The sequence below is a fragment of the Somniosus microcephalus genome, chromosome 1 (assembly GCF_052327205.1).
Source record: "Somniosus microcephalus isolate GS21.2 chromosome 1, FLI_Smic_1.0, whole genome shotgun sequence".
Classification (NCBI taxonomy): domain Eukaryota; kingdom Metazoa; phylum Chordata; class Chondrichthyes; order Squaliformes; family Somniosidae; genus Somniosus; species Somniosus microcephalus.
Window position 1 is genome coordinate 102084470 of NC_140987.1, and position 21532 is coordinate 102106001.

The 21532-nt window shown below is 46.0% G+C and overlaps 1 protein-coding gene across 1 annotated transcript in view; it reads right to left on the bottom strand.

The window, feature by feature from the left end:
• Positions 1-21532, bottom strand: part of fbn2 (fibrillin 2) — a 487109-nt gene that overhangs the window by 120301 nt on the left and 345276 nt on the right. Inside the window, exons 31-35 of the mRNA XM_085984430.1 lie at positions 21188-21313; positions 16125-16247; positions 11723-11845; positions 8067-8192; positions 3645-3767 (exon numbers count right to left, since the gene is read on the bottom strand). Coding sequence (XP_085840556.1) covers positions 3645-3767; positions 8067-8192; positions 11723-11845; positions 16125-16247; positions 21188-21313 — 621 coding nt within the window. The remainder of the gene's footprint in view (positions 1-3644; positions 3768-8066; positions 8193-11722; positions 11846-16124; positions 16248-21187; positions 21314-21532) is intronic.

Sequence of the window (21532 nt, forward strand, 5' to 3'; positions counted from 1 at the left end):
TACGCCCAGGACCATGGAGAAGGCCGCTATTCTTCCAAATCCCATTGCATGCTCTTGCTGCTTGTCCAGGGTCATGGGGAAGGAGATGTACTGACGTCTCCTTCTGAAAAGGGCATTGGTCACCTGGCGGATGCAGCAATGTACCGCGAACTGGGAGATGTTGGCAATGTCCCCAGTAGCGGATTGGAAGGAGCCGGTGGCATAGAAGTTGAGAGCCACCGTCACCTTCACTGCCACCGACAGAGACGTCCTGCTCCTCAGCTGTGGCTGCAGATCTCTGCGAAGCAGGTGACAGATCTCAGTGACCACCTCCCTTCTGAATCGCAGCCTCCGAACACACTGCTCCTCAGACATATTCAGATATGAGAACTGCTGGCAGTATACCCTGGGTGGATAAGACCTCCTGTGCCGACGCCTGTTGGCCCTTCTCCATCTGGCCATGACTGGCACTCTCTCACGGCGTCTCTGAGCCCTTTGAATGCAATGGAGAAGCCCAACGTTTCCACCCATTGCAGCCCCCATTATATGTGGCGACTCAAGGCTATGGCACTGAAAGTTAAATCCAAGTGCAAAGCTCTGGCCTGAAGCCAGAAGTACCTGTGCGAGCGCTGAGTCAAAGCAGAAAGCTCTCTCCCTTTGTCTCTCTCCAAATATCCATCTCTCACACAGAAGGATTGGCACAAAATGGCTGCCACTTATAATGCAGGAGGAGTCCCCTTTAAATAGCATCCCCCGCGCCCCGCAGCGACTGGGAACCGTTCCCCTTTACCAGTCGCTGGGGGCACCAGGCGCACAGAAGGGCGGCGCCACTGAAGTTCCGGTTTGGGGTGCACCAAGGGCGTTGCACCATGAAATGACATCAGGATCTGCGCACGCAGCTGAGTGGGTGCTGCGGTTTTGCGCCGCCACTAAATCTTGAGTGAAGTTCGCGAGAGGCGTAGATCGCGCCGCGCCCGGGCGCTAGACGCTTAGCGCCCCACTTCTCCTCCTCCTAAGGCGCTAGCGGCTGGTGCTAACAACTGAATTTCTAGGCCCAAATCTCTACAACGTGCACTGTTCTACATATTTACTAGTAAGTTGCACAACTGGTTTTTAATAAATCTATGTAACGGTTGTACACTAGTGACAGTAGCCACTGTAAAGTTTTAGAATCACACTATAGTTAAACATAATCTTTCAGGAGCCACAGTTAATGACTGTTCACCCACATCTTGAGCTGACAAAACCTGTTCATGTTAAAGCTCACACTGTTATTTGGAAGATGTTCTCAGAATTTCATTGCAGTAAAAGGGGATTTCTCAGCTGGTAAATTATCTTGTATATCAAACTAACAAATGTGGGGGGGGGCTCTATTGATATGATCCAAGCTGAGGTGACATTGCTCCATCTGTTGCTATATATTTATCATTTTTAAGAAAAATTAAGATTAAAATGTTATTGTAAAAGTTTGTATCTTGAAGGACCATTGCCTAATCAAAAAGCTGTCAATGTTCTTTGCAGGAACACAATGGAGTCTAGATGAGCATATTTTTGACAAAAACATGAAACATTAAGGGCTGGATTTTTCCAACGTTGGCGGGTCCACGGTGGGCGATGTCCGTGGCATGTGGGGACCTCACATCTGTCCCTATCCTGGCCTCTAACAAGATTTTATGTTAATAGGGCTTCTTAAGCCCGCCCTGTGAGGTTCCCGGCCAATTAACAGGAAGCGGGTCTGATGACGTCATTTGATGACGCATCATCAGCCGGTTTCCTGAAAGGGGTCATGTCCAAATTTATTTTGACAATTGTTCTGTCAGTGTTCTACAGCTTTGAGCTGCTGCAAACACTGACAAGCACTGCACAAAGGTGAACGGCTGCACCCAGGCTCTCCCATAACTCCCTCTATGCTTATGGAGGGAGTCACAGCAAGCAGGGAGGTCCTCGTCCCTTCCAATGGGTGGAAGAGACCTCCCCAGGACACCAACGCAGCCTGGTTGCACAATGCACAGGAGGGCACAAGCAGGGATATCGTCAGGAGGACCAGGCTGCAGTGGCACAAACCTTTCAATGATCTCAGCAGATCACGAAACGTTACTGCAAAGCCACACTGAACCTCATCCTGCTGTGCCACTCATCACATCCCCATCACTCTGCCTTCCCTACCCTACTCCTACACATCCTTACTCACACCAACTTACCTTGCACCTCCAACCATCCCTCTCTCTTTCTACATTGTCACTTCCCCATCTCATAAGCCACCCCTCACACTCACCTTCATCTTAGTCCAATCATACCAACTAATAACACACAAGGGTAGGCACTTGGGTGTTTTACGCAATGTTCATGTGAAATTTCTGTTAATGTGCTGTCAAACATTGAAGCCTTTATTTTCAATACTTTGCCTTCTTGGGACAGATTTGTGTGCACCTTTGGAAGTGTCTTAGTGAGTTGTAGTGAATGGTGAGACATGACGGTACCCCCCCGCAATGGTGATGAGTGTGAAAATGGTTTGGACATTGTAGGGATGCTTTATGGTGTTGGTGTGGGGTGGTGCCAACCTGGCACATCATGTGGCAGCCAGGGTGTACAGCGTCAAGTGAAGTAAATCTGGACATGGTGAGGTCATCCCTGACCTCCTGGGCAGCAACGTTGTCGGGTGATGACGCTCTGTGTCCAGTGCAGCATCAGGTTATTGCGGAGAAGGTTGTTGTTGTTGGTGCTGCTGGTGTGCCTGGTGATGTTGGTGTTGGGGCTGATCGTGTTGGGATTCTGGGGACCAAGGTGAGATTTTTTCAAGGACACCGATACTGATGGAATAGATGGCAGCTGAAGCTGAGATCACAGATCCGATCTGTCAATGGTGAGAGAGGTTGCTCCAAGGAGGTGACACTGGATAGAGAGTTTGCTCCAAACACTTCTAACTTCTAAAAAGCTGAAACGTGTATTTCAAATCCTGAAGGCTCCAGCTTCTAAGATTGGAAATTGAACAGCTGTGAAATGGTAGCTTTTATACCACTTTTGCAGCTGTCAACTATTCACAGCAATGCAGAGTCATTGAGAACCCGACACACTTACCTGATGTGATCCCCGAGCGCCGGGAACCTCGTAAAAAACATGGAAAAATCATTAGGATCTGGTAAAATGCTGCTTAAATACCTTTAAGCAGCTTCTTAAGTATCTCAATTGCCTGACCCATCACTTAGTGCCGGGTCTGCAAACTGCAGGCAGAGCCGGCACTTGGGAAATTAACAAGGAGGTGGGTTCAGAGCGGACTTCCACCCCGCTGTCAATCACTGCCATTTTGACAGCGGACCCGCCTCCAAACCCGCCCTCTGAGCACCGCCAAAATTCAGACCCTGCCCTTATGTTATACTTTTCACATTTTTTAATCTTTGAAATAATGGCGTGTGACATTACCACATTAATATTTAACATGTGCATATAAAAAGACTGTCGACTATTTTAATGTAGGCGTCAACCCACTGAAAATAGTGGACAAATTAATTTCATTCAAACGCATTAAACATTTGACCTGTAATATTGCAGTGCAATCTCTAGGCCTTTATGTTTGTTTTTGTGTTTTAAGAAATCCAGAATTGCTTAACAGTTAAATGAAGCATGTCTTCTTCAGTAAATTAACTCTGTAACTGTTGTATTCCTACCTGTACAGTTGCCTCCACTTCTGTCAAGTTCATAGCCATCATCACAGACACACCTGAACATACCCGGCAAATTCTGGCAGGTACCAAACACACAAATGTTCTGAAATGAACACTCGTCAATATCTAGAAGAGAAACAGACAGTGCTTATTCAAAGATGAACTACAAAAACTCTGAATGCTTTTGTGGGAAAAAAGGAATTCCACAATATCATTAAAACCTCTGGTCCTAAAGTACCCCGACAAAACCTAAAACGATTTTGTTCCCAACAAATTTTAGTTTTGAAAATGCTAATTTTCATGTCAAATCTAGATGATATTACAAAGATATATACCCCGATTTAAAATCAGGGTGCCAGTTGTGTGGGTTGGGTTGAGGCAGACGGCAAACCGTCCCGACCTCGGCAGTGTGAGCCCTGGGAGATTTCAACTGCAGGATTTCATCTGCATAGTCTCCCGCTCAGTCAGTCGCCCACCCGAAATGGCAGCTGGCTGGCAGATGGGAGTGGAATGTCGGGTGGCATAAGGCTGCCACCAGGGACCAAATAAACAAACCCCAGCACTCAGGGAAGTGGCTGGGTGGGGCGGCCTAAACTTTACTTGTGGGGTTCTGAGGAGTATTCCTGCTCCTCCTGCTCCCACAAGGCAAGTCAAAAAAAGTAAAAACACTTGTCTTTATGGACCTCTTCTGGCCCCAACTCCTCTTCCCACTAGGTTGGCCAGGTGGGAAAGCCACAACAGCTTCCATGCGCAGGCCTCTAGTTAAAATAGCAGTTGGGCCCGATTACATCATCGGATCCAGAGCTGCATATTTAAAGAAGGATCCCCTAGTTTCCAGCAGGTGCCCCTCTCGCCTTCTCAGAAGAACAGGTTAAAATCAGAACCTGTGGGAAGACAGTAGACCGTGGCTAGACCATGGTTCGAGGTGTCATGGGTTCAGATTTTCACTTCCCACCCAATCCAAATCCACCCATTTTGGGGTTAAAATGACCCCCTTTGTGTCAATATTTTCTTCTTAATTTATGTTGCAATCCATCTTAAAACATATAAACAAAGTGTTTCAATGTTATTGTGCTACAGAAACTCAAAAAACAACCCAAGGTAATCATTTTTGCATACACGAAAGATGCTTGTTCCCAAATTTGCTAAACAAAAAACAATTGCATACTCCTTTCACTACTGGAATAAAGACAATGAGGGCGGAGATGCGGATTTTGAAGCCTCCTACTCTGCGGAAATAGAGCTCCGAAAAAGGTGGAGAATGACTTACCACACTGCTCCCGCCATTGCTCTGGGTACCGCAATCTTCCCCAGGCCTACCGCTGGAGTGCATGCCTGAGTCAGGTATATCCAAATCGGAGTCCTATGATGGACATAGGTACCCGTCAGTGCTGGGTGGCGTGTGTGCGACTCACGCTCTGCCCAGCATTAGCTGCCAGTCCATTTGAAGAGGAGTCCAAAGATGAGTTTTGCGTTACTTTTGAGAGTCTGGGAGGAGCAGGAGGGCGCCTCTAGATTCCACAAAACCAACCTGTGCCGCTGCAGGTCCCGCCACCACCCCCCCCCCCCCAATGGGATGAGTGCCCCCTCCACCCTACCTTCTTCCTGGCTGTATTGCCCAATATTTTGGTGCTCTGGAGCCAGCATGCTGCCCCAGGGCACTCATGTTCCACCCGCTGCCCATTGGCCATATGTTAATGAGGCCCAGCCCTCAAAATCCACAGGGTCTCCAGCTGGGGCTATCGGGTGGCCGCCTCCTCCTTATTTCTAGAGAAATTATTCCAAAAGAAATGCTTTCAATTTCACCAGAAATACTGAAACGAGGAAATTTTTGCTTGTGCTACATGTCGTGACCAGAGGAATTCTATCAGTAAGTGGGTGACTGAAAATAAATGTAATGACTTTAGAGTGGAAAACATGATGGGGTTGAATTTCCATGGGATTCCCCTGGTTGAACACCATAACTTCAGTGGAAGATTGGTATATGGCCGAGAGAATCCCTGCAGAAATTAATGGTGTGTGACATTACTGCATCTGTTGCTACAATTTTATAATTTTAACAAAAACTAAGGCTAAAATTTTACTGTATTGTGTTGAGAGCCAGCTGGCTATTCAATAAAGTTAAGAATGACGAAGAGATACCGATTCAACAGACATTTTCATGTCATTTTCTCAAGCTTTTAACATGGGCCAGAAGCAAAGAATAGCATCGTGCCTCTTTAAGCTAAATCACACCGTTATTATTACAGCGTTTTAATATGACGGGGCCTACATGTGAATTCTGTATCAAAGAGATGTAGGATGATTCCTGCTCTTCTCCACCTGGTGAGTTCCCAATCTTGAATATATTACCAGTAGGAGTCACTGACTGCAGCTCAGCCACTTCTCCACTCAGTGGAAGAGGAACTCCAGGTTAGCTCGAACGCCACTGAGCAGCTAGAGTAACAGCACATAGAATACGGGGCTCAGGCAGATCACAAAGGTCCCAGCTTTGGTCCCTGGTCTACACCGAACTAGTTAATCCCAATTAGGACAGTAAGTGGGGCACTTCAATTCGCCTCAATGTCCCCACAGCCTGGGGGACGAAAGAAATAAACTCTCCTGCCCCTCTTGGGGAGACCCAACTAGTCATCTTTAAAGGAATCGCTGGAGGCCACGGAAGAGCAGCTAAGGTTTCATTTTTTCACGTATCTTAATATGGAGCCAGGAAGAGCAGAACGTGGCACCTTCAACAATACAGCATTTACTCAGTGTTGCACTGAAGTGTCTGTCTAAATTATGTACTCAAGTCCTGGAGCCCAGCTTGAATCCATGGCTTATTGACTCAGAGGCAAGAGTAGCACGTAAATGAGGGAAAAGAAAACTTGTGTGTTTTTTTAATTCTGAAAATAATGCAATTGAACACATGCAAAATGTTCAGACTTCAAATGGGTTTTTTTAGTTGAGCATCTGGCCTGGCTTGGGCTGAGATGGAGGGTAGCCAAAATGAACCTGACTCACAATGTCCTCTGGCTTGGTTATCATTAACTGGGGACTACTTTCATTTATTGGCAGGCCAGTTTTGATGGGTTAGGGCAAAATATAATAGAGGAAATCTAAAGTTTCTATTTGTATTCTACATTTTATTGTACACAAAATGTTATGACCTATTTATCTATCCCTGGGGCAGTTGTAAGAATGAGGTCATCTCCAATCCAAATGACAAACCTCTGGCTTACTCCTACGGTGAAGGATGAAGAATCCTCTTTAGCACTGCAGTGGATATATATTGGCATGGGTTCCAACAGGTCAAATGACACATTGGCCGGAATTTTAATATTTTGACACCCCGGGAGTGGGGTGGGGGGTGTCTGGCAGAGCTCGAGAAACCCGCACGCTGCGTAGTTTTAACTCCGCAGCATGCATGTGATGTCATGGACAGGTTCCCCGCCTGGAAGTCAGCCTGATTGACGGGCTGGCTTCCAGTCGGGCAGGGAATGCTGGAGAAGAGGCCCCAGCCCCAGGTAGGTGTGAGCCCCGAACTCGGGCGGGGTGGGGGCGGTCCAATCACCAAGCCCGGGGTGGGTGCTGATGGTGAGGGAGCTTGGAAGCCAGCAGGAAGCACTTCTGCTTCTCTCGGCCCACAAGGATTGCTCCCTGAGATTGTCCTCGACTTACTGCAGCTGCTGGGAATCCTGAGGCCCGGGTACCCTGGCTGGCCACAGAGAAGCCTGCAGGTTAAATTCGAGGCTTCCAGCCTCCTGGGAACGGGTTGGCTGCCCGCTCCCTGTCCCGTTTCCATTAAACCCGGAAATGGGCGGGTTGAGTTTGGGATTCACATTTTTAACACTTTAACCTCCCACCCGACCCCAACACATCCGATTTTTGGCGTTAAAAATCCCTCCATTGTTTAAAAAAACACCAGAATGCTCCTTTAATTTGATAGTTCTCATTGCCATCTCTGAAATATCATCGAAATAGCTGCTTGCAATTGCAACCTCTCAGAACTTAAGGCATCTTTATTGTTTTTGATAAGTGTATGATAATTGCATTGTTTTATTTTCTCATTATTTCTCTTTTCAATATGTGCATTTACTCTTTGGGTAAGAAATTAGCGCTTAATCGTAAACTAAACTTGTCTTAACATGTTCAAGTGAGGCACACGTTCAATCCTGATTTGACTTTGCTGTTAGACATTTATAAAGTAAGTTTTTTTAAATAAAATTATTTTTGACTATCTTGGCAAATGTTAAAGGAGTGCTGAGCCATATCTGTCTTTGAGGAAGCCTGTCAGGAAAGCCGCCATTACTTCCGCCCGTTGGCTAAAAGTATGGATTTTTCATGATTACACTTTTTGGATTGGACACTCCGTATTCTGCTTCGGGATTTAGTCATGGCCCATATTCAGGATGGTCAGTCAAAATTGCAAGAAACTAGTGGACTTACCTTGACAGGATCGGCTATCAGAAGCTCGCGTGAATCCCATCTCGCAGTCACATCGGTATCCTCCGGGAGTGTTGAGGCACTGGCCATTCTCGCACAAATTAACATTCTCTGCACACTCATCCACGTCTGTAAATAGGGGTGAATAAAATTGTGTTTCAATTAGCTTACAATACATCAATTTCATATTATTTTCAAATATTCTCAAGAGAGAACATTTTCCAATGACTTAATCATCTTGCCTAGAGGTGATTGGTGCAATTAGAATAATTTTTCCTCTTGAGAAATAACTAGTTCAGTCTAATTATTTTAATAAATAAGCATGTTACATTAGCACATGGGACTTTGCCAGTTTTATATTAGACATCATTATTCATACAAGCATCAGATAACAGACCTTAGAAATCAATTTTTATTTGACATAAGCTTTGGCAAAATGCTCACTATGATAGAATGATCTGTTGTTCTATCAGGAATTTGTGATGAATTGGCACCTAATTTGTAGTATACAACTGCTGAATTGCAATTGGCAACACTGCCAGCAAGATCCATTGGCCCAGAAATTAGACTATTTATCGCCACCCGCTTGCACCGCTATCCTGGCGAAAAATGGCGGCCGCCACTCTAGCGCCTTCTCTGATGCAGGACTCGGTGGCTGCCATTTTGGTGAGAGCCTTAGTTAGCACTGCTGATAGCAGCGCTGGCCCTGGAGATGTAAATAAAGAGAGGGTGACGCCAGTCGGCGTGCAACACCGACTTAACATCACCTCTGCAAACTTCGGCTTTAGCGCTGAGTTCAATGCTGGGTCCTAAACTTGCTCTGAAAACGAGCGTTCAGAAAACTGACAGAGACAGTGTCAGCACCTCTTAAAGGGGGCACGCATCTTTCAGGTAAGTTTGCATTTAAGCTTTTGGACTGGATTTTTAAAAAATATTATTGAAGTAGTGGCTTGGTGCAATACATGTTAAATGTTTTTTAAGTGTGCAGGGAGTGCTGCTGGATGCTTGCAAGCATTTGGATGGTAAAGGAAGGCCTCTGAGAAGACAGAAAATGTAGGAAATAATCAGCAGGTCAGGCAACATCCGTGGAGAGAGAAACAGAGTTAACGTCTTAGGTCGAGATGCTGCCTGACCTGCTGAGTATTTCCAGCATTTTATGCTGTCATTTCAGATTTACAGTATCCGCTCACAGAGAGAAGAGGTAGACGCAGAAGAGGAGGAAGCAGAATGAAGGATGAAAACCAGACAGCCTCTTTCTGGCCGGGATATCTGGGATGGAATCATCTGCCTGCGGTACCAGTGACCACAACCCCAATTTCAACATTTGTCCCACACCTTACCTTCCCTCTGTTACTGGCCATCACAGCATCCTCTTGGCCACAATGATGAAATAAAAGCCACCCCAAAGCAAACTTGCCAATCCAACTTTATATATCTATCCATCCAATATGACAAAGAAATCAACTCATCGCCCTTATGCATTCGCTTAGTTACTGTTTTGTGTGTGCCTTTGCCTATCCTACTGATGTCACAGTGCTACTCCAGTGGCTGCAGCACGGCTGGTGGACGGCTGCTGACTTTCAGTCGGGGACACTGCAAATGGCCTTGCTGGTCGACCTTGAGGAGCTGGGCATGTGAAATTGAGTGACGGTGCTTTTTCTTCTTCACTCTCCTCTCCCTCTTCTTGGTCAACCATTGGCTGGGCAGGCTGCATTTCTTGGGTGTGTGAAATGAGGAAGGCACAAGGGTGGAGTTGTGGTGAGGAGGGGAGGACGGGAAAGCAGGAACTGCATGCGAGAAGGAGGATAACGGATGAGGATACCAGCTTCTTGTATCCTTTCAGCCCCGTCGCTGGCCAAGGGTTCAATCATGCCCCTGTCAAGAATGGCCAGCACCGTCTCCTCCAAGGGGGTGAGGTGAAGCTAGAAATGGGAGGTGTGCCTTGTGTTTGATACAGATTATAGGTAAGTGAGTAATTGGGTGGGGGGGTGGAGTTGTGCATTGAGTAGTGTGCGAGGTTAGTAGTGCAATTGGTAGGAAATGGCTTTTGAAGATGCATTCACTGACCTTGACCACTGGTCTGAGGTCATGAAGCTTCTCTGGACACTGGAGCCAGGTCGTGGGGGCGACACTGCTGGCAGTGACGGCCTTTTTTTTTTAGGTGCAGAAGGGAATTCAGCTTGAAGAGCTTAAGACTCCCATTTGTGAATTCTTTTTAATGTTAACTTTTTTTTCCAGAAGGCAGTTGTGTTGTGAGGGCTAAAAACTGCCTATTTTTTACATGATTTTAATTTTTTCATTTCAGAAGGCAGTTCCCCTTTAAGAGACCGACACTGCTGCCTGAAATGACAGCCTTGCATTCTGAGCAGGCTGTTGTAGCTGCAATGACACTACGGCCATGCTACATTGGGGTCTACTGCCGGGACGAACGCCACCAGGACGGAGTTACACAGTGAGTTTAGCGCTGGGCTAATGTTAATTAGTTCCCAGCGCCAATTTTTCGGTCCTGCGAGCCCCACCATTTTCAGCGGCTGTTAACACCCACCCGTGGTGACACCGGCAGCTTTTGTAGCATTCACAAATTTTTAGGTCATAGGTAGTGATGGCCTCATTGTGGATTCATGTTCTGCCACTTACAACTGATGGAGTCACAATACGCTGGAGACTGATGCCCACCATGACATGACATCATAACATGTATGGAGACCAATTTACCTATTTACTAACTTCAGACCAGCTGGCTTGTACCATTAAGTAGGTTTTGCTTTGTGCGACTGGCTAAAGCACGCACAATATACTCCAATTTCCTTTAAGACTGAAAATTGGGCTATACATTCTCAGCTATGATAGGTTACTGTGTGTGTGCAGTAATTCCCCAAATTTCAGACGAAATCACTGCTGCAAGAAGGTATAATCCTTGATTGGCAACACTGCAGCCAGGTACAACCCTGCCAGGGTGCGTGAGGCAACAATATTTAATGCACTGGTGCCGGTGCTCGGTATACTACAATTACAGTTGCACCAGGTCATAAGAACTAAGAGTGTGTTATTCAGTATTACTCAGCTGTCAATCTGTAAAATAACTATAACCTGGGCTCTTGTGAAGTGTCAGTGGGTACTTCGGTACCGAGCCATAGAAATCAGCAGAGATAACTAATCTCAATGAGGGAAGCAGTAGAGGTGCTGCAATTGGCTTTAGTGATGCTAGACTAGGGAGAGGGTGAAATTTCAGTTGGCCGGGGTTCCTGCTCCTGATTGCTATCTTTGCTGGAAGTCTGCATTTGTGGGTGAGGGCAGGATCAGCCTCAGCTATGATGACTCCCATGGTGGAATAACCAGCCAGCACTCACTATCTAGGTTCACTTGAGAAACCTGACCAATTGGGTGAAGTACTGGAAATCTGCTGGTGCCTGTGGAATTGTACCCCAACATGGGTAACTAGTTTCAGGAGGGGAGGAGAATAATGGGAGGAAAACTATAATCTATTGAAAACTGTAAAGAGGAAGAGTGGTATTTGCACAGGTAGTATACCTACTCATCATGTTGCTGTCCTTTTCAGTGGTGAAACAAGAGATAGTTTAGACTGTATTTTCTGGTATCTATTGATGGCTACATTTTTACACGTTAGAAAGAGCTCCAGTTTCATTTTTTTTCCATACCTGAACATGTAAAACCATCCCCACTGAAGCCTTCAGCACAGAGGCAGCGATATGATCCAGGTGTGTTCATACATTTGGCATTGAGATTACAGTGATGTGTTTCATTGGTGCACTCGTCAAGGTCTACCAATTCAAAAAAAATGCATATCATTATTTGAGTGCAATACACACAGCATTCTATGTCACTTTCTTCCTCAACACAACTGTAAAACTGGCCTAAAAATTTATTTTTGGAGATGGTACTATAGCATAAGAACAGAGAATGCAGTTAGTCACAGCAAGTCAAGCAGCATCTGATGCCATGATTGTATTGGGGTAGCAGTTTGGACTGGTAGCTGCAGAGTGTAATTTACAGCAGGCATTGCTTGAGTTATTATGTGGGCTATAAACCATATTCTGGATGCCGATTAATTCTCTATGTTTTCAGGGCACAGTGAAATGTACAGTCATTGGCACAAATTCCCAATATGTGCTCCCAGCATCTGAAGCTCTGTACTCAGAGTGCTAAAGACAAAAAAAATCACCCAATTGTTTCTAAACTGCACAAACTATGTGGTACCAACTGTAAACTGTTCAAATTTGCAGACTGCACAATAGTGGAAGAGGCTACAGCAAAGGATTTGCAAAAGTATTTAATTGATTTTTCAATCGGATAGACACATGCAAATTTAAATGTAATAATACCTATATATGTATAAAGTGCACTTATTGGATCACAGTTAGATGTATGTTCAGATTTACTGGGGGAACAGAGGAAAAAAAATTTAAGTACTTCCAGGTAAGCAAGGAGAATGCTATGGAGGCAGCGCTATTCCAGCATCCGTAGAGCAAAGGAAAGGGTTCTATGCAAATTACAGGCTGTTTTTTAATACAGTTTTTCACTCATGCTGTAGACATTGGGAGAGCTCTGCACCTATAATATTGCCTTGCTTTTTCTTGAAGGACAACAAGAAGACGTAACAGAAATGCTGGACTAAACGGTGAATTATTGGCACAGTCAATGCTAGTCAGCAATTATGATCCTAAGGCGGGAGATCACTGCCTCATATGAGTTTCCCACTGAATGTTGGAGTGTTAATAGGTCTATTTAAAAGAGGCAAAGAGCATGACCTAGGCCAGTCCCACACTGCTGTGCACCAAAAGCTGGTTTAGAAGTTTCGTTGAACAGAGAAAACTCTGCTGTAATTTATTAAAGCTGCATCTCCCAGGGCTCATTGCACTAAAGCCAAACCAATCCCACAGGAATGCAAGAAAACTTAACACTGCAGTTCTGAATGTGTGCCAGTGTGTGTGGTTCTTCTATGCTGCTCCAAATCATGTAGTGTGCTTTGATTTTGTTCTGAGATTACACAGAAACCTTTTAATCTGCTTTATTTTGTCTGGATATTTCCATCAATCAGATTGTGTCATTCCCCCCACTCCCCTCCCCAAACCCTTTGTTCTTTGGAAAAAGAATTCCTGGACTTGGGGCAATTATTAACCTCCTAATGTTTAATGTAACATTCATTAAAGTTATTGCTTTGCCAATATTTCACAATATTGTTTCATCCTTAGAGCAGTTCCTACATTCCTGCACCTGTTATTGAAACTCATTAGGACATGTACGTTTTAATGGTTACTGATTTGGATTTTACTCCATCTGCTCAACATAACTTCACCACAGAATCTTGAGCAAACAAAATACATGACAAGCTTACTTTTCTAATTAGATAATAATAGAATTGAAAATTAGAATGATCACCCAAGTCCCTGCCCACACAGCTTTATGTGTGGTTAAAAATTAAACCTGGTTATTATAAAGTTGCTGTGTCTGGTTATAGGAGAGGGATTCAGAATTCAGATCCAGTACCTTGCAAAGCCGATCATATCACAAAGATCTACAGGGTAAAAACAAATCCTCAAAGCTCGCTGTGGTGAAAAGAGCTTCAAAGGAATGAAGTTTTTATCTATTCAGATGAGAGTTCTGTAGTTTTAGTAACTCAGCTCATTCTGTGGTAGTGTAGAAATTGTGCCAGTAAATGGAATATTACTTTTTTTTTCTAAAGCAGCACTGGTAGTATTTCCTAACGGTATTGGAAAGCAGTTTTCTGCAACAGCCAATATTGAGTCATGATTTTCCATTTGGCACTGGGGTTGCGTGCCCCAGAATTCCATTGGTAATTACTCTCAGGTGTTTCTTTTGCAAATTACACAGTTTTCTTATTTTATTTTTACTTCAGGTTCAGACTACTAGTCCCTCAAAATTTCAGAAAGAGGCATCTGAGACCATGCCACCACTTCCGAGTCTTATAAAACCTGATGCAAAATAAAAAAAACTTTCTACTTGCGTCTCCCTATCTCTGTAACCTGCTCTAGTCCTCCAGCCCTCCAATAACTCTGTGTTCCTCCAGCTCTGGCCTCATGGCCTAGAAATTCAGTATAGCCACGTTCGGGGCGCTACAGTCGGGCGGCCGCTAAAGTTTGCGCCCGGCGCAAGTTCGCGCCACCTTCGCCGATATTCAGTCGCATCGCCCCAAGAGGTTGCTGCTGCGCTAAAACAGGCGATGCACGACTATCATTAGGCGCTAAGCCGGCGGTCCGGGGCGATACCCCCGAGGGCGGGCGCAGCGCAGGTGCGGCGAGTTGCTGATTGACGGCAGACACTCTGGCGCCGGTCAGCTCTTAAAGGGGGATGGTGGACTTGTCTGGCTGCCATGCCCTGCGCACTGCAGCCCTGAAGCAAGGCCTGACCAATGCTGGTTCATTAGTTCTACGCCCTGGACCATGGGGAAGCCCGCTATTCTTCCAAATCCCATTGTACGCTCTTGCTGCTTGTCCAGGGTCATGGGGAAGGAGATGTACTGACGTTTCCTTCTGAAAAGGGCATTGTTCACCTGTCGGATGCAGCAATGTACCGCGAACTGGGAGATGTTGGCAATGGCCCCAGTAGCGGATTGGAAGGAGCCGGTGGCATAGAAGTTGAGAGCCACCGTCACCTTCACTGCCACCGACAGAGACGTCCTGCTCCTCAGCTGTGGCTGCAGATCTCTGCGAAGCAGGTGGCAGATCTCAGTGACGACCTCCCTTCTGAATCGCAGCCTCCGAACACACTGCTCCTCAGACATGTTCAGATATGAGAACTGCTGGCGGTATACCCTGGGTGGGTAAGGCCTCCTGTGCCGACACCTGTTGGCCCTTCTCCGTCTGGCCATGACTGGCACTCTCTCACGGCGTCTCTGATCCCTTTGAATGCAATGCAGAAAGCCAACGTTTCCACCCATTGTAGCCCCCATTACAGTATATGTGGCGACTCAAGGCTATGGCACTGAAAGTGAAATCCAAGTGCAAAGCTCTGGCCTGAAGCCAGAAGTACCTGTGCGAGCACTGAGTCAAAGCAGAAAGCTCTCTGCCTTTGTCTCTCACACAGAAGGATTGGCACAAAATGGCTGTCACTTATAATGCAGGAGGAGTCCCCTTTAAATAGCGCCCCCTGCACCCCGCAGCGACTGGGAACCGTTCCCCTCTACCAGTCGCTGGGGGCGCCAGGCGCAAAGAAGGGCGGCGCCACTGAAGTTTTGGTTTGGGGTGCACAAAGGGCGTTGCACGATGAAATGACGTCAGGATCTGCGCACGCAGCTGAGCGCGCGCAAAGACTTTGCGCCGACGCTAAATCTCTAGTGAAGTTGGGGAGAGGCGCAGATCGCGCTGCGCCCGGCCGCTAGCCGCCTAGCGCCCAACATCTCCTCCTCCTAAGGCGCTACCGGCTGGCGCAAGCAACTGAATTTCTAGGCCCATGTCTATCCTCCACTCCCTCCACCCCACCATTGGTGGAAGTACCTTCAGCCGTCTAGGCCCCAAGCGCTGGGCTTTCCTCTTTAATCCTCCTTGTCTTTCTACCCCTTTCTCCTCTTAGAAGGCCCTCCTTAAAACCTACCTCTTTGACCAAGCTTTTAATTGCTACTTCTAATATCTCCTTCTTTGGCTCTGTGTCAATTTTTGTCCAATTGTGCTTCTACGAAGGGCCTTGGTATTTTTTTTACATTACAGGTATTATATAAATGCAAGTTGTTGTTGTTTTCTGTAATATTAACATGCGACTCTTCTCACCATCAAAATGCTGCAAAATACAGTGTGCTGAAAACTGCTAGCACTGATGGGAAAACAACAGTTGCTGTACTGTAATTACCAGCAAAAGAAGCAGTTTGCAGAATAAAGTTATACTAAAATGTAACTGCAAGTACAACATATGGCAACAAACAGGAAACTAACTGACTGTAATTACTCCCATATAGCACTTATCTACATAGAGTACATGTAATGCACTTTTTGTCTTATAAAAGCATTGCTACTTGAAGTTAATGCAGTATAGGCTTCAGCTTTATAAACACATCTCTCCATTACTGCTTGACCATGAAGCACTCACCAACACATAAAGTGCCATCACCAACCCATCCCTCACGGCAGCTGCATTGGAAGCTTCCAGGAATATTAACACATGATGCATGCATGTCACAGTTGTGGGCCCCGATTTCACACTCATCAACATCTGAAAGGATAAAAACAAGGTAGTCACACAAGATACATTTTGGAATTCACAGTGATTTTGGACAACATACCCTATTAGATAAAGCCACCAGAGCCAAAACATTGGAAGAACTGAGCCGCTGATTTATAAGCTGCTCTGTAGGATTAGGTGTTTAATATAAATTATTTAGATATAAGCTTATGCTATTCTTTAGTGAAGCTAATGTCATCATCCAGCGCTGCTATATGGGCATTTCATACAATACAAAGGTGAGATGCCTGTGAGATTGTGAACAACTTTATGGGTATTTTGCAGAGCCACTTTCTGTCTGAATCACTATACCTTTATCTCACTGGGTACTTGGGCAGTGTATTGGGTTTGCAAATCTAGTGCAATAGCCAACTTTTCTCTGATACTGTATAGAGAAGGAATATCTCCCTTGACTACAGAAAAGTCATTCCCTTGTACCAGAGAAATATATATATATAATATATATATATTAGTATTCCTGCTTCAGCCACCAAAATAATTTGGAAGTTAAGCTTTTTCTTGTTTTCATTATTTTTCTCCATTGTGCACTTTGTTTACTCTTTGATTTCTCCACAGCACCCTGAGCTGAGAAGTTAGATGGGTAACCTGCTCCCAGAATGCCTCTCTGCTAGTGTTGTTTTGTAACTAGCCATTGGAAAGCAAATGAAAGCAGCCCTCCAATTTTCCTGGCCACTATCTGAAATGCTTGGGGTCTCTTCACAATATCATAGCTGAAATCAGGAAGTCACCTTTTGAGAATCGCAGGTTCAAACTCAAATCCTACCCCAATCCCCATGGTGTGCCACCTCTTCTCTTAATGAGTGAATGTTTATTGCTCACACCTGCAGTAAAATTCAGTTCCACAGGTAGCCATGAAATTATTAGCAAAAGTAGATGCAACACAAAAACCACAATTGGTGGCTTAATAAAAAATATATACCAGAGTGAAGGTGAATAAATCTCAACAAAATTGAGCAATGAGGGCTGAATCCTTAATGGCTAGGCTCAATCCCAAGTGAACTGACATTTCAGTGAGTTTATTCACTAAGTGACTATGATTCACAAGGGGGCATAGTCTTAAAATTAGAGCTGGGCCATTTAGGATTGAAATCAAGGGCTCGATTTTGCCATTGTGGGTGGGCTGGGGCGTGTCAGGTGGTTTTCGTGTCAGGACCCCGACTCCGATGTGAAGTGGGGAAAAAAGTGCGATTTTGCCCTAATTGGGCACTTGATTTCCAGCGTGTGGAAACCCCTGGCCCGATGAGTCTTTTCATACAGAAAGTCACCTCCAATGACGTCATCAATGCTGCTGGATTTAAGGCCTGCAAGCAGCCTTGCTTCTTCTGGAGACTTTAAACTTTATGCCCATTGTTGCGATTGCTTCATTCAGCAACTATGTCCAGCAGTAGGCCAAAGTGTGCTCCAAGGTTCGATGAGGCCTCCCTCCAAGCTCTGGTGGAGGGAGCAAGATCAAATAAGGAGGTGCTCTTCCCTTCCTCAGGGAGGAAATAGCCTCCCCAGCAGACTAAAGCTGTGTGGATGCAAGTGGCTCAGGAGGTCAACTCAATCTCTATGTGCCCCAGAACCTGGCTGCAGTGTAGGAAGAGGTTTCATGACCTTCTCCGTACAGGAAAAGTGAGTATGACTTTACCATCACCCTCAATCTGATCCCCATCGCCTCTCCTCACCAGCACTCTGCTTTGCCAACCTCTTCCTCCACATCCCACTTGACACTTACATCCCTGCACCCTTACCCATTCCCTCTCTCTCTATGGTCACATTCACTTAACTATTCGAACATGCAGCCCTCACACTCCCTATCACTGTGATGCAATGACAACAACTTACAACACACTGGGAGGGCCCTTTGTCTCCTTCTAAGCATCTATGTTATGGATTCTCTACACTCACTCCTTCATTCTCACTCAAACTCCACTTGTGTCCCTCATTGCAGGAAAAGAGAGCCCACAATAAGAGGGAAAGAGCGAGGACAGGAGGAGGGCCACCCTCAGTAGCCCAGCTCACCACCTCGGAGGAGGCGGCCCTGGAAATTGCCGGTGTCGAGGAAGATTCGCAAGTGGGGGACGGACAGACAGGCGCATCACAGCAAGCTGGCGAAAGAATAGTTTGGCATCTCTCTTATTGACACTGCATGAGTGACTGATAATGATTCTGATGCTCTAACAGATTGACTTATGATCATCTGCACAATTCAATGTGAATGCAACCTTTACCTCACATCTCTAACTCTTTCCTTTACTCCCCCACTGGACCATCGACAGCCCCCGTCCCCACTGTCCAGGAGGAAGAGCCTGAGCCTCAAGACTTCTCAGAGGAAGCTACAACCTCTGAGACTGCAGCGTCAGCAGAATTCAGTGCACCCAGCACCAGCGCAGACACTCACATCTCAGTGGGACCTTCGCGAGATAGAGTAGTGTTGTCACCTGGTGTATCACAGCTCACAAGTGAGCATCAGCAGATGGTGGAGACAGAGACAGCAGTGGAGAGTTCTCGTCGGAGGGCGCAGGACTCTCCCAGTTCGGCTCAGCTGCATGTCGACCCTGTGCCTCCGGGTCCATCCAGAAGGAGAGCGGTGCTGGAACTCCAGGAACAGGTGCAGGAGCTTCTGGCAGGTTTTGTCTCCAGGGTCGCTGCGAGTATGGAGCGAATGGAGGAGTACATCGTGAACATGAGCAGAGCCTTTGTGGAGATATTGGCGCATGAAAGCATCACCACGGAAAGGATGGCAAACTCCGTGGAAAGGATGGCTACGGTAGAGGAGAGGATGGCTACGGCTATGGAGGAGCTAAGTCGCCAGCGTGTTGAAAACATGGTCATTGTTCGGAATAGCATGACATCTCTTGAGGAGCGATGGTCAGCTATTGAGCATAGAAACCAGACGTTCATGGAAGTCCTCTGGAGTAGGACTTCCAGTGCAGAAACGGGTCCTCATAGCCCCCCTGAAGTGCAGCAAGGTGCTGTCAAGCCACTTGCTAGCTCTGAAGTGGGGCTGACCCATGAGAGGGATGTTGGTGGCAGAGAACAAGGAATTGGGGGCTCCTCTCCAAGCGCTCACACGGCCATGCCACTGCAAAGCCCTCGATCAGAGCCCCACCAGAGTCCTCACCCAACTGAGATGGGCGTCTCAGCCCCTGCACAGCTGCAGGAGCAGCAGACTGTTGCCGAGCCCTCACAGGCTCGCCACCCTAGAGGACGCCCGACAAAGGTGTTGTGACAGGAGCAGCAAGAAAGTGAGCAAGGGGCCTCCACATCTGCTGAAGCACCACATAGAAGCATGCGTAAGAGGAAGATAAAGCACAAGGGTAGTCACTTGGGTGTTTTGTTGTATTTTTTTTTGACAAGCCATCCTTGTAGTGTTATGATAAACTGATTTGATGGCAAACTGTTGATGTTGTGGCTTGTATCATCTCGCAAATGGGACTTCCACATTGAGGGCTTAGGGCGACTTGCAATTGTCAGTATGGTGGTCAGAGTGATAGGAATCTGCAGGTTCTTGTCCATTGTTGATGCTCTGGTAAGAAGGTGCGAAGCAAAAGTGTTTGATTGTGCAGGCTAAGCAAATCTGGCCAACATTAGTGCGTCCCTTGCATGCCGGGCAGCAATGTGGTTGCGCGCTGGCGCCTTCTGGCCTGTGCAGCTTCAGGTGGGTGAGCAGCAGCTTGGCACTCCTGTTGTTGCTGCTGCTGTTGGTGCTGCTGTTGTTTATGGTTCTGCTGCTGCCGCGGCTGGTCTTCGTCCGAATCTGATGTCCAGGAGGAAAGGAAATAAATGGTTCCCATGCTTCTGGTATATGCCTCATTTGAGGAAGCGCTCAGTCAAGGTGGGGAGAGGGGTTTTCCAGGAGGTCACACTGGAGATGGGTGTCAGGCTCCAAACTCCCACAACAATGAGTATGCCTGCTAAAAGTTCCCCCAGACCTGAGACAACAAAGTTCTGCCACCTGCAAATGATCATTGGTGAAAACTCCTTTTTAATGGTGGAGCTGCAGCTGTTAGTAAGCAGTCCACTTGTGAGGCCGCCAGGATTAACTGGCGTGTTCCAGAGGAGACGTGAAGGATGGGGGAAATGTGTTAAAATCAGAAAGGCCTCTCAAAATGGGATTATAGAGGCAATTAAGTGGTTTTTAAGGGCCTTAAGGGCCAATCCCGCCTCTTGGAGGCGAGATGGAAACGGGGTCTGAAACCCCGATTCTGGGAAAAATTGCACAGAGGTGGGATCGGAGCCGCCTGCCATTTTTTGCGATTTTAACACCTCACACGCCTCCAATTCCGCCTCCTCGGGCCTGGCAAAATCGAGCCCCAAGAAGCACTTTTTCACACAAAGGATAGTGGAAATTTGAAACTCTCTCCCTAAAATGCTGTGGATGATGGGTAGATTGAAATTTTCAAGCCTGAGATCGATAGATTTTTGTTGGGTAACCCGAACCTCAAGTAGTTTGGGCATTTGTTATTTTATGGCCATTTTACTTTATGTAGCAATGGTGCTGAGGATGTTGAGCAGGGACAGATATAAAAGGTCTGCTATGTCCTTGGACCTGATGAGGTTTTCCCAGTCTGACTCAGGTTCATCTAAAACCTAAGTTGACTCTTTTATCTGCATTAACTAGTGAGTTTATAACTTGTCAAACATCATTACTAACAGGTACAGCACAGCAATAATTGCCAAAGAGCACATTGGGTACATTTCTGAGTTTGCACTGGTGGCGGAGAATCTTGCATGTTGCTGGTGTGTAACATAACATTGCGGGGAGTGTGACCTTGATTTTTCAAAATGCACTACCATCAGTGTGTACTCATAAAATTGCACCCATTAACTATATTTTAGATCTAAATTCATATTCATTCAAAATCTTCAAAAGTAGAAAGATTTTTCACTAACATTCGGATCTTCCAGCAATGGGTCAGTCCTACCTGAGCATCCAGTTGTTCCCTTCTTCACAGAATATCCCAGCTGGCAATGGCAGATGAAGGAACCCTTGGTGTTCTCACATTCACCATAGAGACAGATGTTAGGGTTCAAGTCACATTCATTCACATCTGCAATGAGACAACTTTATGTCACTATCAGCAACGTTTAAATTCACCTCACTTGTAAAGGCTGTTTCTGTTGCAACATAAATGTTCTAGATTTGTATAGTTCTGCTAAAACTGTTAAAATTCACTTACATTGTGTTAAATGTACACAAAATATTATGGGAAAAAACAGAAGGTCATTACTAATCATTAGTGACCAACTGTATTATTATATCATAATCC